The sequence below is a fragment of the Rattus norvegicus genome, chromosome 9 (genome assembly GCF_021556685.1).
Source record: "Rattus norvegicus strain SHRSP/BbbUtx chromosome 9, alternate assembly SHRSP_T2T, whole genome shotgun sequence".
Lineage (NCBI taxonomy): Eukaryota > Metazoa > Chordata > Mammalia > Rodentia > Muridae > Rattus > Rattus norvegicus.
In genome coordinates this window covers 128,439,032-128,459,541 of record NC_141542.1, presented here as the reverse complement: position 1 = coordinate 128,459,541, position 20,510 = coordinate 128,439,032, and the positions used below count along the sequence as shown (strand labels likewise).

General features: G+C 36.6%; 1 protein-coding gene across 8 annotated transcripts in view; it reads right to left on the bottom strand.

The window, feature by feature from the left end:
• Positions 1 to 5,355: 5,355 nt before the first annotated feature.
• The window catches only part of Yes1 (YES proto-oncogene 1, Src family tyrosine kinase), a 75,915-nt gene continuing 60,760 nt past the window's right edge, over positions 5,356 to 20,510 (bottom strand). For 4 of the 8 annotated variants that reach the window (XM_087564756.1, NM_001398585.1, NM_001398584.1 and 1 more), the window contains exons 11-12: positions 20,280 to 20,411; positions 7,280 to 9,866 (exon numbers count right to left, since the gene is read on the bottom strand). In XM_087564756.1, the coding sequence (XP_087420882.1) occupies positions 9,658 to 9,866; positions 20,280 to 20,411 (341 nt within the window). In that variant the 3' untranslated portion in view covers positions 7,280 to 9,657. Of the gene's footprint in view, positions 5,493 to 7,279; positions 9,867 to 14,975; positions 16,454 to 20,279; positions 20,412 to 20,510 lie in introns of those variants that run through there. The other 4 variants (XM_087564757.1, XM_087564759.1, XM_087564758.1 and 1 more) reach the window with 2 other exon arrangements.

Here is a 20,510-nt window from a genome sequence, read left to right as displayed (position 1 = left end):
AATTCAATTGTAGGGCAATATTGAAAATGTAACTGGAAAGCTCAGAAAGGAGTGAAAATACAGTTACATTTAAAAAAATCAAAAGGGCAGAAAACACACAGGAAACAAAAGTAGAAACAAAGAGCAAAGGAAATGGATATGGTCTATATTAATCCTTAGGTATCATTCAAAAGAGCTGTTGTGGGGATGTGACAAGCAGCACTGTGTCAATGGGTCAATTTGTATTCTTCTACATGCTGACCTCCAGTTGAACCAGCACCATATGTTGAAAATGCTTTTTTCCATTGCATGATTTTAGGTACTTTGTCAAAAAAAAAATCAAGTGACTATAGGTGTGGGGGTTCATTTCTGGGTCTTCAATCCTATTCTACTGATCTACCTGCCTGTCTCTGTACCAACACCATACAGGTTTTTTCACTATTGCTCTGTAATACTGCTTGAGGTCAGGGATGGTGATTCCCCCAGAAGTTCTTTTATTGTTGAGTATAGTTTTCACTGTCCTGGGTTTTTTGTTATTCCAAATGAATTTGCAAATTGCTCTTTCTAACTCTATGGAGAATTGAGTTGGAATTTTGATGGGGATTGCATTGAATCTGTAGATTGCTTTTCGCAAAATGGCCATTTTTACTATATTAATCCCACCAATCCATGAGCATGGGAGGTCTTTCCATCTTCTGAAATGTTCAATTTCTTTCTTCAGAAATTTGAAGGTCTTGTCATACAGATCTTTCACTTGTTTGGTTAGAGTCACACCGAGGTATTTTATATTATTTGAGACTATTGTGAAGGGTGTCGTTTCCCTAATTCTTTCTCGGCTTGTTTCTCTTTTGTGTAGAGGAAGGCTACTGATTTGTTTGAGTTAATTTTATACCCAGTCACTTTGCTGAAGTTGTTTACCAGGCTTAGTAGTTCTCAGGTGGAACTTTTGGGGTCACTTAAGTATACTATCCTATCATCTGCAAATAGTGATATTTTGACTTCTTCCTTTCCAATTTGTATTCCTTTTACCTCCTTTTGTTGTTTCATTGTTCTGGCTAGGACTTTGAGTACTATATTGAATAAGTAGGGAGAGAGTGGGCAGCCTTGTCTAGTCCCTGATTTTAGTGGGGTTGCTTCAAGTTTCTCTCCATTTAGTTTGATGTTGGCTACTGGTTTGCTGTACATTGATTTTACTATGTTTAGGTATGGGCCTTGAATTCCTGATCTTTGCAAGATTTTTCACATGAAGGGGTGTTAAATTTTGTCAAGTGCTTTCTCAGCATCTAATGAGATGATCATGTGTTTTTTTTTCTTTTAGTTTGTATATATAATGGATTACATTGGTGGATTTCCATATATTTAACTATTCCTGCATCCCGCGGATGAAGCCTTCTTGATCATGATGGATGATCATTTTGATGTGTTCTTGGATTCCCTTTTCGAGAATTTTATTATTTTTGCATCTATATTCATTAGGGAAATTGGTCTGAAGTTTTCTTTTTTTGTTGGGTCTTTGTGTGGTTTAAGTATAAAGGTAATTGTGGTTTCACAGAATGAATTGGTTAGTGTTCCTTCTGTTTCTATTTTGTGGAATAGTTTGGACAACGTTGGTATGAGGTCTTCTGTGAAGGTCTGATAGAATTCTCCACTAAATCCATCTGGTCCTGGGTTTTTTTGGTTGGAAGACTTTTAATAACTGCTTCTATTTCTTTAGAAGTTATGGGACTGTTTAGATGGTTTATCTGATCCTGACTTACCTTTGTTACCTGGTACCAGTCTAGAAAATTGTCCATTTCCTCCAGATTTTCCAGTTCTGTTGAATATAGGCTTTTGTAGTAGGATCTGATCATTTTTTTGAATTTCCTCGGATTCTGTTGTTATGTCTCCCTTTTCATTTCCGGTTGTTAATTTGGACACACTGTCTGTGTCCTCTGGTTAGTCTGGATAAGGGTTTATGTATCTTGTTGATTTTCTCAAAGAACCAGCTTTTGGTTCTGTTGATTCTTTGTATAGTTCTTTGTATAGTTTCTACTTGGTTGATTTCAGCTCTGGGCTTGATTATTTCCTGCCTTCTACTCCTCTTGGGTGAATTTGCTTCTTTTTGTTCTAGAGCTTTCAGGTGTGCTGTCAAGCTCTTAGTGTATGTTCTCTCCAGTTTCTTTTTGGAGGCACTCAGAGCTATGAGTTTTCCTCTTAGCACTGCTTTCATTGTATCCCTTAAGTTTGGGTATGCTGTGCCTTCATTTTCATTAAATGCTAAAAAGTCTTGAATTTATTTCCTCCTTGGCCAACTTGTCACTGAGTAGATCATTGTTCACCTTCTATGTGTATGTGGGCATGTGGGCTTTCTGGTTTTTTTTTTTTTTTTTGGTTATTGAAGCAGCCTTAGTCCATGGTAATTTGATAGGATGTATGGGATTATTTCAGTTTCCTTGTATCTATTGAGGCCTGTTTTGTGACCAATTATATGGTCAATTTTTGAGAAGGTACCATAAGATGCTGAGAAGGTGTATTCTTTTGTTTTAGAATGAAATGTTCTATAGATGTCTGTTAAATCCAGTTGGTTCATAACTTGTTAGTTTCACTGTGTCTGTTTAGTTTCTGTTTCCAATCTGTCAATTGAAGAGAGTGGTGTTTAAGTGTCCTACTATTATTGTGGGTGGTGCAATGTATGCTTTGAGCTTTAGTAAAGTTTCTTTTATGAATGTGGATGCACTTGCATTTGGAGCATAGATGTTCAGAATTGAGAGTTCATTTTGGTAATTTTTTTCATTTGATGAGTATGAAGTGTCCTTCCTTTTCTTTTTTGATAACTTTTGATTGAAAGTTGATTTTTATATTAGAGTGGCTACTCCAACTTGTTTTTCGGGACCATTTTCTTTGAAGAAAATTTTCCCAGCCTTATACCCTTAGGTAGTATCTGTGTTTGATACTGAGGGGTGTTTCCTGTGTGCAGCAAAATGCTGGATTCTCTTTACATATCCAGTCTGTTAGTCTCTTTTTTTTTTTTTAATTGGGGAATTGAATTCATTGACGTTGAGATATTAAGGAATAGTGATTGTTTCTTGTTATTTTTGTTGTTAGAGGTCGAATTATGTTTGTGTGGCTATCTTCTTTTGGGTTTGTTGCAGGAAGATTACTTTCTTGTTTTTTCTAGGGTGTAGTTTCCTTCGTGTTGTGAGTTTTCCATCTATTATCCTTTGTAGGGCTGGATTTGTGGAAAAATGTTGAGTTTTGCCATGAAATATCTTAGTTTTCTTCATCTATGGTTATTGAGAGTTTTACTCTCAATAGTAGCCTGGGCTGGCATTTGTGTTCTCTTAGGGTCTGTATACTATCTGTCCAGGATCATCTAGCTTTCATAGTCTCTAGAGACAAGTCTGGTACAATTCTGATAGGTCTGCTCTTATATTTTACTTGGCCCTTTCCCTTCACTGCTTTTAATATTCTCTTGTGTGTGTGTGTGTGTGTGTGTGTGTGTGTGTGTGTGTTTGTGTGTGTATTTGGTGTTTTGACTGTCTGGAGTTCTGTAGGCTTCTTGTATGTTTATGGGCATCTCTTCCTTTAGGTTAGGGAAGTTTTTTTTTTTTTTCTATAATTTTGTTGATGATATTTATTGGCCCTTTAAGTTGGGAATCTTCATTCTCTTGTATACATATTATTCTGAGATTTGGTCTTTTCATTGTGTCTTAAATTTCCTGGATGTTTTGGGTTTAGGAGCTTTTTGCTTTTCCTTTGACTATTGTGTCAATGTTTTCTATGGTATCTTCTGCTCCTGAGATTCTCTCTTTGATCTCTTGTATTCTGTTGGTGATCTTTGCCTCTTTGACTCCTGATTTCTTTCCTATGTTTCTATCTCCAGTGTTGTCTCCCTTTGTGCTTTCTTTATTGTTTCTATTTCCATTTTTAGATCCTGGATGGTTTTGTTCAATTCCTTCACCTGTTTGGTTGTGTTTTCCTCCAATTCTTTAAGGGATTTTTGTGTTTCTTCCTTAAGGGCTTTCTACTTGTTTACCTGTGTTCTCCTGTATTTCTTCAAGGGAATTATGTCCTTGAAGTCCTCTATCGTCATCATGAGAAGTGATTTTAAATCCAAATCTTGCTTTTCCAGTGTGTTGGAGTATCCAGGCCTTGCTTGTTGGGGAAACTGGCTTATGGTGAGGCCAAGTAGTCTTGGTTTCTGTTGCTTAGGTTCTTGTGCTTGCCTCTGGCCACCTGGTTATCTCTGATGTTAGTTGGTCTTGCTGTCTCTGACTGGAGCTTGTCCCTCCTGTGGGCCTGTGAACCTTTGGGCTTAGAAAGGAGAGTGCTCCTGGTAGATCAGCTGTCTGCAGGCAGGTTGTTTGTCTGAGGGCTCTTGGTACCAATTCCAGATCCCAACCTTTTTTTCGTTTTTGAAAGGTGAAAATACAACAACCCCTACCCTAAATAACATATAGTTTCTAGACTTTTTGTTTCATTTCTCCTTAGCATTTCCCAATTCCTACTTATTTTCCATGAATACTCCATTCTTTACCGGAGTTTGATAGCTAGTCAAATAATACTATGTATGGCACATCCATCCATCTATCACTACACACACACACACCAGTTTGGAGGCATTTCTGGCATGACTTTACTGCCGTCTTGGTTCTAAACACACATGCATTTTGCACAGCCCATGTTGTTACCTTATGAAACGCTAGACATAGGCTTAAAATGCCTCAGGCAATTAGAGATTATTTTATATTACACAATCTTTCTATTGTACATAGTTTTATGCTCTTATAGAAATATGACTTAAATATAGAAATATGGAAAACAAATATCTTTAGTATTTTGCTACCATTCTTCAGTATGTAAATATAAAACTTATCTTTAGATATTTAGATTGTATTAATGTTTAATTTTATGAATCACTGTTTGTGTTGCTGACTTGAATTTCATAAGGAAAGTATTGTTCAAAGACTTCTAACCTTAGATTTGGAGTTTCCATAGTCCTAAAATGGCCTTAAACAAACTTTTGCCATTTCATACAATGCATTTATGTAGAGTGACGTTCTAAACACTGACAATTATAAAATCAAATACTGACCAACTCAAAAAACCCAGAGATGTCTTACACTGTACAGTATCAAATATTTAATCATTAAATTCTATGGGTAAAAATAAAAAAACAGCAGGCTGTGTTGGCTCATGCCTGTAATCCCAGCACTTGGCATGTGGAAGTAGCAGTTCCAAGACAGTTTCAGTTACAAGAAAGTAAGTTTAGGACCACCTGGGCTACGTGAGATCCTGTATTCAAACACACATATACACAGAGAGTACCTCTATCTCATTAGTATGTAAATTTGATTTTTTATCTGTAATAAATGGTAAAATTATACTCAACACTTCTTTTTTTTTAAGATTTATTTATTTACTTTATGTGAGTACACTGTTGCTATCCTTAGACACACCTGGAGAGGGCATCAGATCTCATTACAGATGGTTGTGAGCCACGATGTGGTTGCTGGGAATTGAACTCAGGACCTCTGGAAGAAAAGTCAGTGTTTTAACCACTGAGCCATCTCTCCAGCCCTCAATACTTATTTCAAAACAAATTTATGACCTTATCAGTTTTACCCACAGTTCTGTAGAATTTTTTTAGACAAAATGGAGTCACAAATGGAAAAAGTTTAAGCAGCCCTGGTTTAAGCAACAGTAAAAAGGCAAAAACAAAACAAAACCCATTATTGAGACAAGGGCTGGGTGCAGTCTTAGTCTATTTACACACTAGCTTTTTTTTTTTTTTTTAGTTGTGTTAATTAATAGCCAGTGCTATTTTTGGCTGTCAATTTGACTACATATAATCTCCGGATTTTTGAGGTAGGAAAACAAGTCCTTTAACCTTTGAGCTGGAAAGAGAGAGATATGCCTTTAATCTGGATCTTGAGATAGGAAAAATATCTTTAATCCATATCTTTAATCTAGATCTAATCTGGGCCAATTTCTACTAGAAACCTATATAAGGACATGGAAGAAGGAGCTTTTGCTTTTGGTCTGCTTGCACTCACCTTGCGAGCAAGTCCATTCTTTCACTGGCATTTAAGCCTACTTCTTCAGGAATCCAGAAATTACCAGCTATTGTTGGATTAGCTGGACTACAGCCTGTAAGTCAACTAATAAATCCTCTTCCTATATATAGATCCATTCTGTAAGTTTTGTTACTCCAGAGAACACTGGAGCTCTGCAATGATATTCTGATAACAGCGGAATCACAGATGTGTGATAACAGGCATCTTCCTATACCACTAAGATCCAAGTTAAGATTTGCACAGACAAGACAAGAACTGACTTGGTTTTACACTGTGTTGGGAAACCCCAGGAAAATAAGAGACAACAAACAGTAAAGCCATGTTTTATAGTCCAGTAGTTTCTAAATGAATCAAAATGTTAAAAACAAAGAGTATAAACTATAAAATAGGAGATATGAACTTTTAATATTGTGGCAGATATTTTCTAAGAATAAAAAGGAATATACTTGGCACAATACAAATGTACCACTTAAATGTCAATCAAGTATATATAGCATTAAAAGCTAATCAGGAAACTAGAAAAAAATTGTTTTTTTAAGACAGGGGCTCACTGTGTAGTCCTAACTGGACTGGAACTCTCTGTGTAGACCAGGATGTTCTGAAATTAGACTTGCCTGCCTCTTCCTTTCAAGTGTTGGCGTTAGAAGTATGTATGCCACAGGATTGTTAATATACTACACACGTAATGCATGGAAGAAAGCATTGTACTGATTTACTGTTATTTGGAAATGTTTTTTAAGAAATTATGAAAAGGGGAAACAATTTTACATGAAGTAGTAGTAGTACTAGTAAAAGGGATTTAACAGAATTAAAGTACCGAAAATTACAAGGGCTTTTGGCTAGACATTTAAATTTTTATTTTCATTAAACCTTTGAAAAGAGAATTATAGAAAACATAGAGATGTGTGTAAGTTCCTAATGGCCTAGAGTGGCTGCTCTATTTTACATCCTTCATATTGCCTAAATATCCTAAATAGCTTCACTGAAATCACATTGGTTTCCCTGTGATACAGTCACAGTATTTGCTGATACAATTTTAGAAAATGTTATTTACTAGACACAAGGACTTGATCATGTGAAATAAATTCAATGGTGTTCTAAATTTAAGAAGAGCTGATTTTAACTCTGTTTAGGATTTTCAAGTTCTAACTGAACATTATCTCCCTGATGGAAAAATAAATTCAGAATATGTCAATATTTACAAAATTAACGAAATATAAACAGCAACAGAAAAGATACATAGATGCATTCAACAAAGAATTTTATTTTAATTATTCACAAAACAATATTACAATATTTTATAAAAATATTAAGTTTTAGGCTACCATTATTTATTTAAAAAAGTGTTTGTGCTAGAAGGCTGCTTTTGCCAACTTTCTTTTTTGGTAAGGGTGTTAAAGTTCCATGTTAAGACAATACAGATGAAAGCTGTTGAAAAAAAATCTTCAAATGTACAAAACTGTTTTTTTTCTTGATAATTAAAAAATACATAACAATTTAAACTGAAAACACATTAAGTTAGTGTTGCATACTTACTATACAATTTTTATTATAAGGGACTGCCTTCCATTTAGTTAAAATCTAAAGAATGCCATCAATTTTTTCCTGCCTTATTTTTCTGATCAGCAATAGTAAACACAATTTTATGACCCTTTAAAGAATGCTTAGATAAACTATAATACCATAGTTCACATGAAGCCCTTTAAAACATTCATGTCATAGACTGTAGACATCAGGGCAATAAGGACCCAGTTTTTCCAGGAGACCCTCTTGGCAGAGGATTCAGTACTGAATAGGTTAAGTAGAAGAAAAACAAATACAACTTTTAGTACCAGAACTTTTGCCAGTTTGCATGACATTCACATGTCACATGTAAAAAGGTTTAAATCTGAACATGCTTACCATGGCACACATTCTTTTACATTTACTGATGGTAGTTTAAAATTATATTCTGAAAATAAAGAGAGCTTGATACAATGCCTTAAAGTGTAACTATAAAATACAGCATTTAAAAACATAAATATTAGACTTTTATTTCATTGAGCACACTCCATTTTTCTCTTGCTAGACCCTTACACCATTAATAGTACTCAGTTCAAATTAATATTTCATAATTTCTGAGTTAGAAAAACTCATTTTAAATGTTTTACTTCTGCACTTTAAGTGGGCAAAAATTCCCCCCTTTAAATTATGGTTACTCAGAATAAGTATTCTTCCTCAAATTAATTATATTATAAAAGGAAAATATGATAACCTTCCAAGTATACTTGAAATGTAAATAAAGTTTCAAACAGGGATTTGAAACTTGGTGTTCTAAAAGGTTCTGTATAAAAGCTGGGCCACTGAAATTAGGGTAAAGCCTTATCTTCACTATTTTAAGGAAGTAAAACTTATTTAGTATATATGATAAGAAAATTAGTTTTGCAATCATACTTTATAACTTTGAAAGTCTAAGAAAACAGCTAATGAGGAGCTCTGAGTGCCAGAGAGCCATGTTGTAATTCCGTAACACCAACATCAAACGCCCATCCCATCCCAATGCCTGCAGAACCTTCACATTATTTTCTCTCATATTTCTTAAAATACACTGTCTTCTCTCCTATTCTATACTCAATACAAGCAAAGTGCATTCAAGTCCCTGATCTAGCGATGTTTTCTATTTGTAGAGCCCATAACCATAAAAACATACCAGCAACATCTCATAGTACTCCATTTATTTTTTAAAAATTGATTGCTTAAATGTTAGGTTTTTATTTTTATGCTATGCAAATAAGATTTTCCTTTGGACTTATAGTATAATTTCAAGTGTATATAACCTTTAAAAAAATCAATACATCTTTGTAAAAGATTAATCCACTTCCTGGTTACCTTCATTATTCAAAGCTGAACAATTCAAGACATGACTGATGTGAAACATGTTTGTTTGGTTTTTGTTTTGTTTTGTTTTTTGCTTTCCAGTTCTATGGACAAAGTGTGAACATACTGTATTATGCTTCTAAATTCTATGGCTGTGGTCTAACATTTAATTAAGTTTTTGATGTTATTTATAATTGATTTCTTTGCATTTGGAAGACTTGGCCTATTTTCACACAAAAGGAAGCCTCTGATAAGACTGCATGCTGATTATTAAACAGGGAAAAAACAAAACAAAACAAACAAAACAGAAAAAACTTTTGAGAAAACAATTCTAGAAAAATTTAAAAACTGGAATGGAATTATTTGGTCCCATGAAGTTCTTTGATTGTAGATTTTACTGTGGTCTAACAGCCAAGTTTTGTACATCACAATAAATAGTTTTCTCTTAGCAATTCTGAGTTTGGGGAAGAAAAGGCAATGACTAGCAAGCAGTTAGTCCTGCTGCTCTTTCTTACCATGCCATCGCCCACAGTCACAATGTCTAGCTCTACTTCTCTGGACCCTGAAGTAAGTCGTAAGATGCATCATTGGTATTTTAGAGTTTAACACTTGGAGGAAATAAGAAGTGGTTTTGTGTAACCGTATCTGAAATTCCAGTTTACCATAAGAAACATGCAGAGTGAAGAGTATCTTCTCATTCCTGTGCAGGAAGAACTCACACAAGGTCTTTACGTTTTGGCAGATCTGTGCATACAGGCTACTTGGATTATAAATTTTCTCCTGGTTGGTACTGCGGCTCTGTAGCAGTGAAGTAGTCTTCTAAGAATGACTGAATATATTCAAATGTTGGTCTCTCATCAGGATCCTTCTTCCAGCAAAGATTCATCAGTTCATGGAGGGATTCTGGGCAGCCCTGAGGGCAGGGCATTCTGTACCCTCGCTCTACTTGTTCCAACACTTCTCGGTTTACCATACCTAAGGTCAAGACTCAAGCATTAAAAACAACAGTCCTCAGTCCTGGCCACAAATACCCAGAGAGAGTAAATATCCTACTCACTAACGGAAGACATATCAAGTTTATCTTATAAAAAGGCATCTTTTCAAAAGATAATAGATTAAAATTTAATATCAATAAAGAAAAGTTAAGAAATAATAATATGTATTTTAATATGACTGGTGGTTTCAATATGCTTGGCCCAGGGGAAGTGACACTTTAGGAGCTTTGGTCTTGTTGGAGGAAGTTTGTCATCATGGAGGCAGGCTTTGAGGTCTCCTAGTGCTCAAGCTCCACCCAGTGTGGAGCAGACCCTCCTCCTGGTTGCCTATGGAAGATAATCTCCTACTACCTTCAGATCAAGATGTAGAACTCTCAGCTCCTCCACCACCATGTCTGCCTGCACATGTCTGCCATGCTTCTTGTCATGATGCTAATAATGGACTGAAGCCAGCCCAATTAAATATTTGCCTTTATAAGAGTTGCCTCAGTCATGGTATCTCTTCATAGCAATAAAACCCTAAGACAATGACCAATTTTTCATTCCATCTAAACTTTTACTTATAACACAGTACCTTCAAATGCCAATGAAATACGACTGAAAATTTAGGGTCTATTTAAGGTATTGGTATTTTCTATTACCATTTAATAACCCCAATTTGAGTAATGATGAATGATAACTGAACTAGGAGAGAATACTAGTTCTATTTTTTGTGTATGTAAGTATGTCAAATCATTAACCTGAGTTTCTTCATCTATTATCACCTGTTTGGATTTAATTTCTTTTATTCCTTTGTAAGCTCCCCCCAATGACTGATGACTTATTGTACACTGTTTCAAGTTAGCACGTGGGCTCTTCCTAAATTTCTCTTCTAGACACTGTTTCACTGTGATGGTAGAATCATGCAGGAGAAAAACCCCTGGACATACCTGTGAAGGATTATTTAGATAAGTATAGCCCCTAGGCATGCATATATATACATACACACACACACACACACACACACACACACACACACACACACACATACACACACACACACACACACACACACACACACATATGATTATTTAGGGTAGGTTATTTGAGGGGGAAAGACCCATCTAATTGTGGTCAACACCATTCCATAAACTGGACTGAATAAAAATCCCAGGACTCAGGAGGCAGAGGCAGGAAGATCTATTTAAGTTTGAGGCCAGCCTGGTCTACAAAGTGAGTCCAGGATAGGGCTGTTACATAGAGAAACCCTGTCTCAGAAAACAGAGAGAGAGAGAGAGAGCGAGAGCGAGCACGCTGCTCACCATTAAGCCATCCTTTCAGTCTCTGAACCCAGAACCTTACGCATACTGATCACATGCTTCACTACTGTTATATACTTCAGTCCTAATTCCTAACAACTCTTTTGTACAAGATTCAACCCTTCAGTATTTTCTGATAATCAGAACTATTGATAAGTTTTTATGCCAAAAGATTTAAAAGTAAAACATGGTAGAAGTGGCCTCCAGTCAATCTTCAGAAAGATAACCATTTCCTACAAAAGTGTTTCTAAGATTCTCAGTAAGATGTAACTTCCAATCATGGGAGGAACTCAATTCTTTCATACCTGTTCTAAAATAAACAGACGAAGACTCTCTTTTTTTTTTTTTTTCTTTTTTTCGGAGCTGGGGACCGAACCCAGGGCCTTGTGTTTGCTAGGCAAGCGCTCTACCACTGAGCTAAATCCCCAACCCCCAGATGAAGACTCTTTTTTTTTTTTTTTCTTTTTTCTTTTTTTCGGAGCTGGGGACCGAACCCAGGGCCTTGCGCTTGCTAGGCAAGCGCTCTACCACTGAGCTAAATCCCCAACCCCTCAGATGAAGACTCTTAATACTCAAAGTCAACAGTAATGGCTTTACATAAATATTACATTTACATTTAAGTATTTCATTATTGTTTAAATTTGTTGAGGTTATGTAAAAAATAATAGTAGCAAATAGAAACTGTTGGTGCTACAAGTGGATCCTCTTCAGTAATCCTGTTTTGAAGCCTGGGAAACTGGGACTGGAATCATAGTTCTGTGGTAAAAATGCTGCTGGCTTAGCACACACATGGCCCTAGATTCAATCCCTAGCACTTCCCTGCCAAAATAAAAAGAAAATCTATGAATTGTTTATAGTCTGCTTCTTATTTGAACATTTATTTATGTATTATATTTGCAGATATGCAATTAATCATATTCATGTTTGAAGTTTTGTTTTCCTAGTTCATCTGACCCTTTTATCATTATTTAATGATCTTATGTCTCTAGTAATAGTTCTTGCTGTGACATCCATAGCTGCAGGCTTTTTTCCTTTTTTTCTTTGTTAGCATTTTGCACAGTATGTCTTTTCACCTTCTGAATTTTAATCATTTTGGTTTTGTATAGCTTATATATTTAAAGTATATCCCTTAAAATAGTACTATAGAGGCTAGAAAGATAGCTTAATGGTTAAATCTCCACGTAGTCATGAGGACCATAGTTGGGATTCCAGCATCCTGTAACAAACTGGCTAACCAATGCATGCCTCTAATCCCAGCTCCAAGGGCAGGGATGAGGGTTGTTGCAGAGATAGAAGGATTTCTGGGGTTTGCTAGCCTGGTCAAGAAATAACAACAAAACATGAGCCCCAGATACAAGGAGAGGCACTGCCTCAGAAGTAATAAGAGGAATAACAGGGGTATAATAAGAATATAGCATTTATATATACATTTAAAATCTGGTTGTATTGTATTTGGAATGTTTAGTATAGTTACACACAATGTAATTATGGACACAGGTTTAACAGTTTAATTATCATCCTTAAAAAAAAAAAAGACAGTTTCTCTGTGTAGCTCCAGCTATTCTATATCTCACACTGTAGACCAGGCTGGTCTCAAACTCAAAAGATCCACCTGCCTCTGCCTCTGGAGTGAGTGCTAGTAGTTAAAGGCATTCGGCACCACTCCAGGTTATCATCCCACTTATTTATGTTTGTCCCCTGTATTCGTTTGTTCTCCTTTTATTCTGATTAAGCAGGCCCTGTTCATCATTACATTCTAGTGGGTTTTGTTTTTGTGCTAGGGATCAAATCCATGGTCTACTGCATGCCAAGTGAGTAATCTACTCTGTACCTAGTCTTCTACCAGTTTAGCCATAGTCTACTAGAATTGCAGTATAATTCTTTGGGACTTATGCTTAACTGTAAACAAGTATTTTTATAATCTCTAAATAGTAACAGAAACTCAGAACTATCTACCTACTATTATTTTATGCTCTGTGACCTTTGTGTTACTGCCATGGAATTTATTTTATTTTACTTTTTATATTTTAAAGATTTACTTTTATGTGAATGGGCATTTTTGCCTGCATATATCTGTGTATCACATGCACACAATGTGCATAGAGCTCAGAATAGGACACTGCATCTCCTGAAATTGGAATTGTTCCATGGAGTTGCCATGTAGATGCTGGGAATGGAATCCAGTGCCTTAATTATGGAGCCGTATCTCCAGTCTCATTGAATTTATTTTTAAATGTTATAAGACAATTCTGGTTGTCTTACAACAATGATTTTCTCCCAATTGCTTTGAAGACATAATTTTGGGTAAGGTAGCTTAATAGGTAAAGATGCCTTGCTACCACATCTGACTTAAGTTGGAGCTCCAGACTCTACATAGTAGAGAGATCTAACTCCTAGCAGTTGTCCTCTGATCTTTCCACACATGTGTTGTGGCTTGTATGTCCACATACATACATATAAATAAAAAAAACTAAAAATAATAAAGATACGTCACTTGTCTCTGGCTTCTATATACACTGAGGAAAAGGCAAGTATATACTACCTTGTTATGGCTATTTGGCTTTAATTGTTATCATGTGGTCATGATATACCTGATTGAAGTACACTGGATTCTCTTTATCTTGTTTCAAGTTCAGTGAGCTAACAAAAACTAGTTTTAAGGAAACTGGCTATTCCTTTTCCACCAATGCTTGCTAATGTTCCACTTTCCCATCTCCTGGAACTCTACGTAGAGAGAAATTAGACCTTCTCACCGTGTTCCACTTATTTCATACACAGTCCATTTTCTCTCCATGTATTTAATCTACACACTGCCTTGGAATGAACCTATTAATATATTAATTTTCCACAACCATATAATGTGCTAATTTCACATACTGTTTTACACTTCTTACATGATATTTATTTTTTAGAGACAGGGTCTTGTTGAGTAACCTAAGGTGGCCTTGAACCTCTGATCCTTCTGCTTTTGACTTCTGATTGCTGGGATTACAGGTGTGCAACACCACATTAAAACTTTGGAGGCCAAAGCAGGAAGAGCACTTCAAGTTCTGGCAAGCCTGACAATTTTAAATAGCAAGATCAAGGAAAGCCTGGGTTATACAAGAATACTCTGCCTCAAACCACACACACACACACACACACACACACACACACACACACACACACACACACACACACACACCACCACACCCATGGACTAATATGAGGTTGTTTACTAAGTTTATAATTGGTATTCTTTTTAGGGTCCAATAATGTTCAATTCTTGAATCAGTCATCCACCACCTACCCATCTATCCATCCATCTTTCTATCTATCTATCTTTTGGAGACATGGTCTTACTTTGTTCTCTGCTGGCTGGAACTCACAAAGATCCATCTGATTTTCCTTCCCAATTTATTTTTAAATGTGATAAGACAATACTGGTTGTCTTACAACAATGATTTTCAATGAGATTAAAGCACACACAACTACAGCTGGTTTGTGGGCATTTGAATGAGAATGGCCTCAATGAGATAGGCTCAACTATGCTTAGTCACCAGTTAAATGAATTGTTTGGAAAGGATTAGTCCTTGTTGGAGGAGGTATGTCACTAGGAATGGGCTTTGAGGTTTTAAAGGCAATGCCAGGCCTAATGTTCCTCTTTCTTTCTCTGCTTGATGCTTGCTCATCAGGATGTTAAGCTATGACTTCAGGGCTAGGTCTGTATGCTCCCTGCCCTGAGGACTGTGGACTAACCCTCTAAGACTGTAAGCAAGTCCCTAATTAAGTGTTTTTTTTTTTTTTTTTTTGTAAGAATTGCCTTGGTCTCGGTCACGCTGTCATTTCACAGTAACTGAGTTGGCTCTTTCCCCCTCCCACTAAATCAGTGGATTTTTAATCTGTGGACTACGACCTCTTTGGAAGTTGAACAACCCTTTCACAAGGGTCATATACCAGAGATCCTTGATATCAAATACTTATATTACACTTAATAACAACATCAAAATTAGAGTTATGAAGTAGCAACAAAAATAATTTTATGGTTTAGGGTCACCTCAACATGAGAATTCTGTATTAATGGGTCACAGCATTAGGAAAGAAAAGGAAAGAAAGTTGAGAATCACTGCGATAAGTAACTGTGGCTTTATTTTTCTTTCACAAAATGCAAAATTTTGTACCAATAGACTTATTTTATGTTTGAAGGGACTCTGGCCAGCTTGTGCATGGTGGGCATGGCTCTGGCAGGCCTTGTCCTTCTCTTAAAAACCCTTAGATTATATACCAAAAGCTAGCCACTAAGGTCTATTCCCTTATTTAGCCACTTCCTTGTCCTAAAGCTGACTTCCAAGGTACAGCTTTCAAAGTATTGAAGTCTAGCAATCAAAAGTCTCCTTTGGCTCACCTAATGAACACACCCAATTAAAATTAAACACCTTATCCTAACCTGGAGTTTCCTCCTTTACCTTTATAAGTCTCCATTTGCCTATGGGCCACATCTGTCTTTCTATTCAGAGGCAGTCCTTTGTCCTCCAGGACAAATACCCCTTTCTCCTTCTCTTCAATCTCTTGCCTGTCTCTTATTCCCTGCCCTCTGTTCCACTGAGGCAAATAAATGTCCTTTGTGCTGAGAACTTGATCTTGGGGTTCCTAGGCAGATACTATGTCTTACAATGTTGACATTCTGAATTACACATGGTGGATTTCTTTTTCTCAAAAATATTAGATTTTAACAGTAAATGTACTGTCAAATCACCTGGCTCTTACTTGGCAAGATCAGACTTCAGCTTTTAATTTTGCCTTTTCTACGTGAGCACTGTTGCAGAATCACAGTCCAGGAATAGTGTCATGTGAGAAGAATTCTGAGTGCTTGTGAGAACATTCCAAGAAAACAAGTCTTGTGTGCTCAGTTTCTTGAAAAACATGAACTAATTATTGGAATGTGGTTTTGCGCTCCTCCTAGGTATAGCATAGGACTTGAGTTTACTTCAGATAGTTCTTCAGTTTGCTGCTGTAATTCAGTAAGATGTTTAAACTATCCTCTTTATGCCTCTATAGAAATCTTATACAGCTTGAACTCATGAGAATTTACTCATGTGGCGTTTCTTAACCCTCAGAGTACAAACTGTCTGAGGTGCTGAATAAAGTTGGCTATTTAATGAGACTTTAGTCCACCTCATTAATCAGCTCCATTCTTACAGGTTCTTCATTACACTTCTTTCTCCTTTGTTCAGTTAAAACAAACAAACAAAAACTGATGTCTTCATTTTGACTTCCATCAGTATGTCCACTGAGAAAAGGTTAGGAAGAAATGTGATATAAATATAGGACTCGTTAAAATATACTGAGGGCAAACTAGATTTTATTCAGCATTATAATTTTGTTAAGTAGCAATAAAGTAAAGAAAGACAAAAGGACAAAATAAACTCAAGGGAGTGATCATACTGCTTGACTGTGCAGTTTAAGGAACAGAGGGGTTTTTTGAAGAAGATGAGGGTCTGGCAAAGTTGATACCAATGCATTAAAGATCTTAGAAGTATCTAAATTGATAAAGCTGGAGTAGAGAAGGCTGAAAAGATTCAAGGTAGGAGTCAGAATAAGGGGCACATCAAACTGTGTTAGTGAGAGGTATTGGTATTGTTAAGGTTGAAGGTACAAGAAATGACAGGATCACAGACAAAGTGCTCAAGCCATGAGCAATCAGAAGAACCATTGATATATGTATTAAAATCACTACTGTGTCCTTACTGTACAGAAGGTTTTCAGATTCAGAAGTTCCCACGTATTAATAGTTGTTCTTAGGGCCTACGCTATTGGTGCCCTGCTCAGAAAGTCTTTTCCTGTGCCAATGAGTTCAAGCCTTTTCCCTACTTACTATTCTACCAGATTCAGGGTATCTGTAGAGAGAATACCTTGTGTTTGTATGGATGTGGCACCTGTCAATAAGAATCTGATGGCCTATGGCTTAGGTAGGAAACAGGTGGTAGAACATCTGAGAGGCAGAAAGGATTCTGGGACAGTGCCAGGCACGGGAGATTTGCCTGGGAAGATGTAACGAGACAGATATATGGTACAGGTAAACAGCCATGTAGCAGAATGTATATTAGAATAAATGGCCTTATGCCAAGGCATTTTGTAAATATATTTTGAATTTGAGTCTTGCTTCTGGGAGCATGGGGCTGGGAGGAAGAATTAGATATAACTTCTACAGATATCTGCTCTGTTGAGGTCCTTGACCCATGAGAAATTTTGTACAGGGTATATATGGATCTATTTGGATTCTTCTACATGGAGCCATCCAGTATGACTAACACCGTTAACCTGAAGATGCTGTTTTTTTGTCCAGTATATATTTTTGGATTTTTTTAAAAAAAAATCAGGTGTCTGTACATATGTGGAATTGAAGTCTTCATATATGATAAGAATTTAAATAGTCACCAAATATTAGGGGAGACATCAACTAGACATGATATACCACACAAATAAAACTACCAGTGCCAAAAATGGGTAACATCTTGTTGTTTACAAAAGGGGTCCCATGGAAACCCCACTGTCAAACATTACAGGCTACTGCCAAGGTTATTGGTTGTTCTCTACAACCTGATGGTAAGGGTCTATTGCTGAAGGCAACATTTACTAATGACATAGATCATGGAGAAGGTGAGCTGTGCCTGTTACGAAACTTTATGGCTACTGATTAGCATTCATGGTGCTGGAATGCTGCATGCACCGGAAGAGAAATCATCAGTATCACCCAGCTACCTAAACAGCAATCTGCCAGCAAGAAAGACTGGTGCAATAGTGCCACAAGTGTTATGAGGACAACCAAACACGTTCTGAAAGGATTTCAGGCATACTCTAAGAGATGGAACATATACCTGACACTGCTAAAGTAGCCAAGAAACTAAGAATGGATGAACAATGGACTTTCAGGAAAAACTATTATTATTTGGCTAAAGGAACACAGTAAAAAAATCTTAACGACATACTGCTACACTCATAGATCAGTGTTTAAGTCATATTAGAGAACCCTCTTTTTTTTTTTCTTTGTTTTGTTTTGTGGGTTTTTTATTATTATTATTTATATGAGTACACTGTTGTAGAGAACCCTCTTAGGCCATCAGAGAAAATTCTTCTTGTAAAAGATGAGAATTAACACAGAGTCCCACAATTAGAAAACGTGAAGAGACTGAGAGATTCTGAAAAACTCAGTCCTAAATGGGATGTGTACTGGCTGGTTTTGTGTGTTAATTTGATACAAGCTGAAGTTATCAGAGAGGAAGAAGCCTCAGTTGAGGAAATGCCTCTGTGAGACCCAGCTTTAAGGAATTTTCTCAATTAGTGACTAATCGGGGAGACTCCAGGCAAGGTAGGTGACGCCATTCCTGGATTAGTAGGCCTGGGATCTATAAAAAAAGCAAACTGAACAAGCCATGTGAAACAAGCCAGTAAGCAGCACCCTTCTATGGCCTCTGCATTAGCTTCTGCCTCCAGGTCCTTGCCCTGTTTGAGTTCCTGTCCTAACTTCCAGTGATGAACAGCAATGTGGAAGTTAAATTGAATAAATCCTCTCCTCCCTAGCTTGCTTTTTGGTTATGGTATTTCGTTGCTGCAATATAAACCCTAACAAAGACAGGATGTCTTCATCAAAGTCCTCCTCAAGGTTAAGGGATCCATGTCTACACATAAAGAGATTGTAAAAGGTAGAGGTGATAGTTGACTCCAAGGAAACATTGTCTTCTAGATACAACAGGACTGATGCACATACACACACACAGACTTTGGTAATACACAAGATCTGTAAAGGTTCAAGCTCAATGGGTAACTAGCACTGAAAGGGGAAATTAGGCATAATGCTCTATCCCTAGTCACTGAGGTATTTGCAACGTATAACCTACTGACAAAGAGAAACATTAGGTTTCCCTAATGGAGTGTCACTTGGTATATTAACCACATTCCTATACGGCGTATAACCATATGTCTAGGAGTAGCTGGTCAACACAAAAAGAACTTAATATTTCTGTGGACTTTCATGGTTGTTCTTGTTGTTTTTCAAGACAGGGTTCTCTGTGCAGCTCTGGCTGTCCTGGAACTAGCTCTGTACACTGGGCTAGCCTTGAACTTAAAAAGAGATTCGCCCACTTCTATGCTTACTGAGTGCTGGGATTAAAGGTATGCACCATGCCTGGTGTGGCACTTTTTTATTTCTTTGGTCTTATTGGTCTTTTAAGTATTTGTTTTGATTTTTATTTTGTGAGTTTCTGTATTTTGAAACAGAGGGAGAAAAAAAAAAACCAAAGATGGGTGGGTAGAGGGGTGAGGATAATGGGAAGAAAAAAATGTAAAAAATATATTGTATGAAAACAAATTTAATTAAAAAAAGAAAGTTGATCTCGGATTCAGACAAAAGCAGAATCTTACGGGACAGGGTGATGAGGAGTGACCATTAAGTGAGGAGCGTTGTATGTGTCAGCGCACAATGAAAGGATGTGAACCACAGAATATAGCCCCACTACAACTACAGCTCAAGCATTAAGGAATGGCATGAAACAGATCAGCATAGCAATTCTTGAAAGCTGCATTTTCTACATTTTCACACTACTCAACTACTAGGATACCTTTACTGACAAAGTTTGAGAGGTAAGAGGTTGATGAAATAATCAATTATAGCTGAATTTCAATTAAGCTAAAATTTCTTCTTGCTCTCTCAAACCTATATAAATAGACATAAAAAAGAAGAAATTTTTAGAGTAGTTTTTTCCTTCTTAATAAAGAGGAAACATTTCTTTTCAAGACAAACTTTTGAGTATAGAATGTCACACTTCTAGAAGAGAATAATTACTTGGGGGAGGGGGAGCAAAAGTAACCTCAATATTTAAGATATGCTTCTGATCTGAACAACACAACATATGAAAGGCTTTTTTGAAAACACCTTACAGAATACAGGGCATACTTCCTGAGTGTGTTCAAGGATTCTAGCTCTCATGAACTGCTACACACCCAATTAAAGGGGGTGGGAAAAAAGAGATAGTCTTTCTCCCTCATATTTTTGATGAGTGTATCCCTGATTAAAATCTATGCTGAGATACTAAAGAGCTAGAGAAACGCAAGCTCACCTGGATACGGCACTCTTCCTTTTGTTACCAGCTCTGTCTGTAGAATTCCAAATGACCACACATCTGACTTTATCGTAAATCGACCATAAAGCGCAGCCTCAGGAGCTGTCCACTTGATTGGAAATTTTGCACCTACAGATAATATTGACAATTTAAGTGTTTTTAAAGAACTGTATAAATGTAAGGCACACAGGTCTAAGCTTTGTCACTATCTCTATTGTATGCATTTAC